Here is a 1,853-nt window from a genome sequence, read left to right as displayed (position 1 = left end):
CCAGAATGATGGCAATGCTCTCATCTCCACTGTTTCTGTCATCTGTGGCTGGGCTACATGTGGGGCACGGTGTGCTATTTCTGAATGTCCTGTGTCATCCAGCAGGAGGTGGGATCACAAATAGCAAGGAGGATCTGCAGAAAGGTGGTGTGGCCGAAAGGCATTGGGGTAGTGGCTCTGTGGAAGAAATCCGAAGTGATGTCCGTGGGGGCCTGGAGCAAGGAGAGCACTTGAAGCCACTGGGAAACCATTTAGGAAAGAGAGTGCGGAACGCGCTGGGCTGCAGCACAGGTCAGGAGCAGCTGGAAGACGTAAGGAGCAAGGAAGAGTGCCAGAAGAAAAGGCAGAATCGGTGTGATGAGTCTGGGAAAAGCTTTAAGAGGAATTCCAGCCGTGTTAACCATGAAAGTATTCGGCCTGGGGAGAGTCTATGGAAGTGTTGTGATTGTGCAAAGAGCTTCAGAAGGAATTCTGACCTCATTGTCCATCAGCACATGCACAGAGGAGGGAACTGCTTTAAATGCCCTGAGTGTGGGAAGGGCTTAAGTAGCTGTTCCAGCCTCATCCGCCACCAGCGCATCCACACAGGAGAGAGACCCTACAAGTGCGCTGAGTGTGGGAAGAGCTTCAGAACGAGTGCCCATCTCATCATCCACCAGCGCGTCCACACAGGAGAGAGACCCTACAAGTGTCCTGAGTGTGGGAAGAGCTTCAAAAGCACAACAGAACTCATCAACCACCAGCGCATCCACACAGAAGAGAGACCCTACAAGTGCCCTGAGTGTGGGAAGGGCTTCAAAAGCAGGGCTGAACTCATTCGCCACCAGCGCATCCACAAAGGAGAGAGACCCTACAAGTGCGCTGAGTGTGGGAAGGGCTTCAAAAGCAGTGCTGAACTCATTCGCCACCAGCGCATCCACACTGGAGAGAGACCCTACAAGTGCCCTGAGTGTGGGAAGGACTTCAAAAGCAGGGCTGTACTCATCTGCCACCAGCGCGTCCACACAGAAGGGAGACCCTACAAGTGCCCTGAGTGTCAGAAGGGCTTCAAAACGAGTACCCATCTCATCCGCCACCAGCGCATCCACACAGGAGAGAGACCCTACAAGTGCGCTGAGTGTGGGAAGGGCTTCAGGAGGCGTTCCCACCTCATCAGTCACCAGCACATCCACACAGGAGAGAGACCCTACAAGTGCCCTGAGTGTGGGAAGAGCTTCAAAACGAGTGCCCATCTCATCCGCCACCAGCGCATCCACACAGGAGAGAGACCCTACAAGTGCCCTGAGTGTGGGAAGGGCTTCAAACGCAGTAGTGAACTCATCAGCCACCAGCGCATCCACACAGGAGAGAGACCCTGCAAGTGCCCTGAGTGTGGGAAGGGTTTTCGAAGCCGTTCTTCCCTCTACTCCCACAAGCACAGCCATACAAGAGACACATTTTAGGAGTGCCCTGAGTTTGTGAGAAGCTTCACAAGCACTTCCAGCTTCGTTTCCTACCTGCGCATGCACCCAGGACACAGAGCCTGCAAGTGCTCCCAACAGCATGCACCTTTCCCTGACAGTGAATGCATGGTTTCATCGAATGGAGTCATAGTGTAGAGAGCAGGCAGCACTTGGTGTAAAGAATACGTGTCCCAGTGGTCGTTCACTTGAAGATAGCGCTGTGAGCCCAGCAGGGAGTAGTGCATGTGAGTGAGAGCAGAGAAATATCAACTCTGGCCATGTTCAGGCACCTGACCTTGGTTGTAGGGCAGACCTGATCCCTCCAATTCCCTTGCTTATTCAGGATGTATCTGAAGAAATTCTACTTCCAGTTTCCTCTCTTTTGCTTCCTCTCTTTCTCCACTGCCTGTA

General features: G+C 53.2%; 1 protein-coding gene and 1 pseudogene across 1 annotated transcript in view; both read left to right on the top strand.

Moving 5' to 3' along the window:
* LOC110391232 (zinc finger protein 436-like) overlaps positions 1-1,847 on the top strand; it is a gene marked incomplete in the record, with an annotated part of 9,648 nt that extends 7,801 nt beyond the window's left edge. Inside the window, 1 exon segment of the mRNA XM_021383043.1 lies at positions 145-1,847. Within this exon segment, the coding sequence (XP_021238718.1) occupies positions 145-1,442 (1,298 nt within the window).
* The window catches only part of LOC110391235, a 51,228-nt pseudogene that overhangs the window by 17,746 nt on the left and 31,629 nt on the right, over positions 1-1,853 (top strand).

Source organism: Numida meleagris, unplaced genomic scaffold, assembly GCF_002078875.1.
Source record: "Numida meleagris isolate 19003 breed g44 Domestic line unplaced genomic scaffold, NumMel1.0 unplaced_Scaffold327, whole genome shotgun sequence".
NCBI lineage: Eukaryota > Metazoa > Chordata > Aves > Galliformes > Numididae > Numida > Numida meleagris.
The sequence above is the reverse complement of the archived record's forward strand: the minus strand, read 5'-3'. Positions and strand labels throughout refer to the sequence as shown.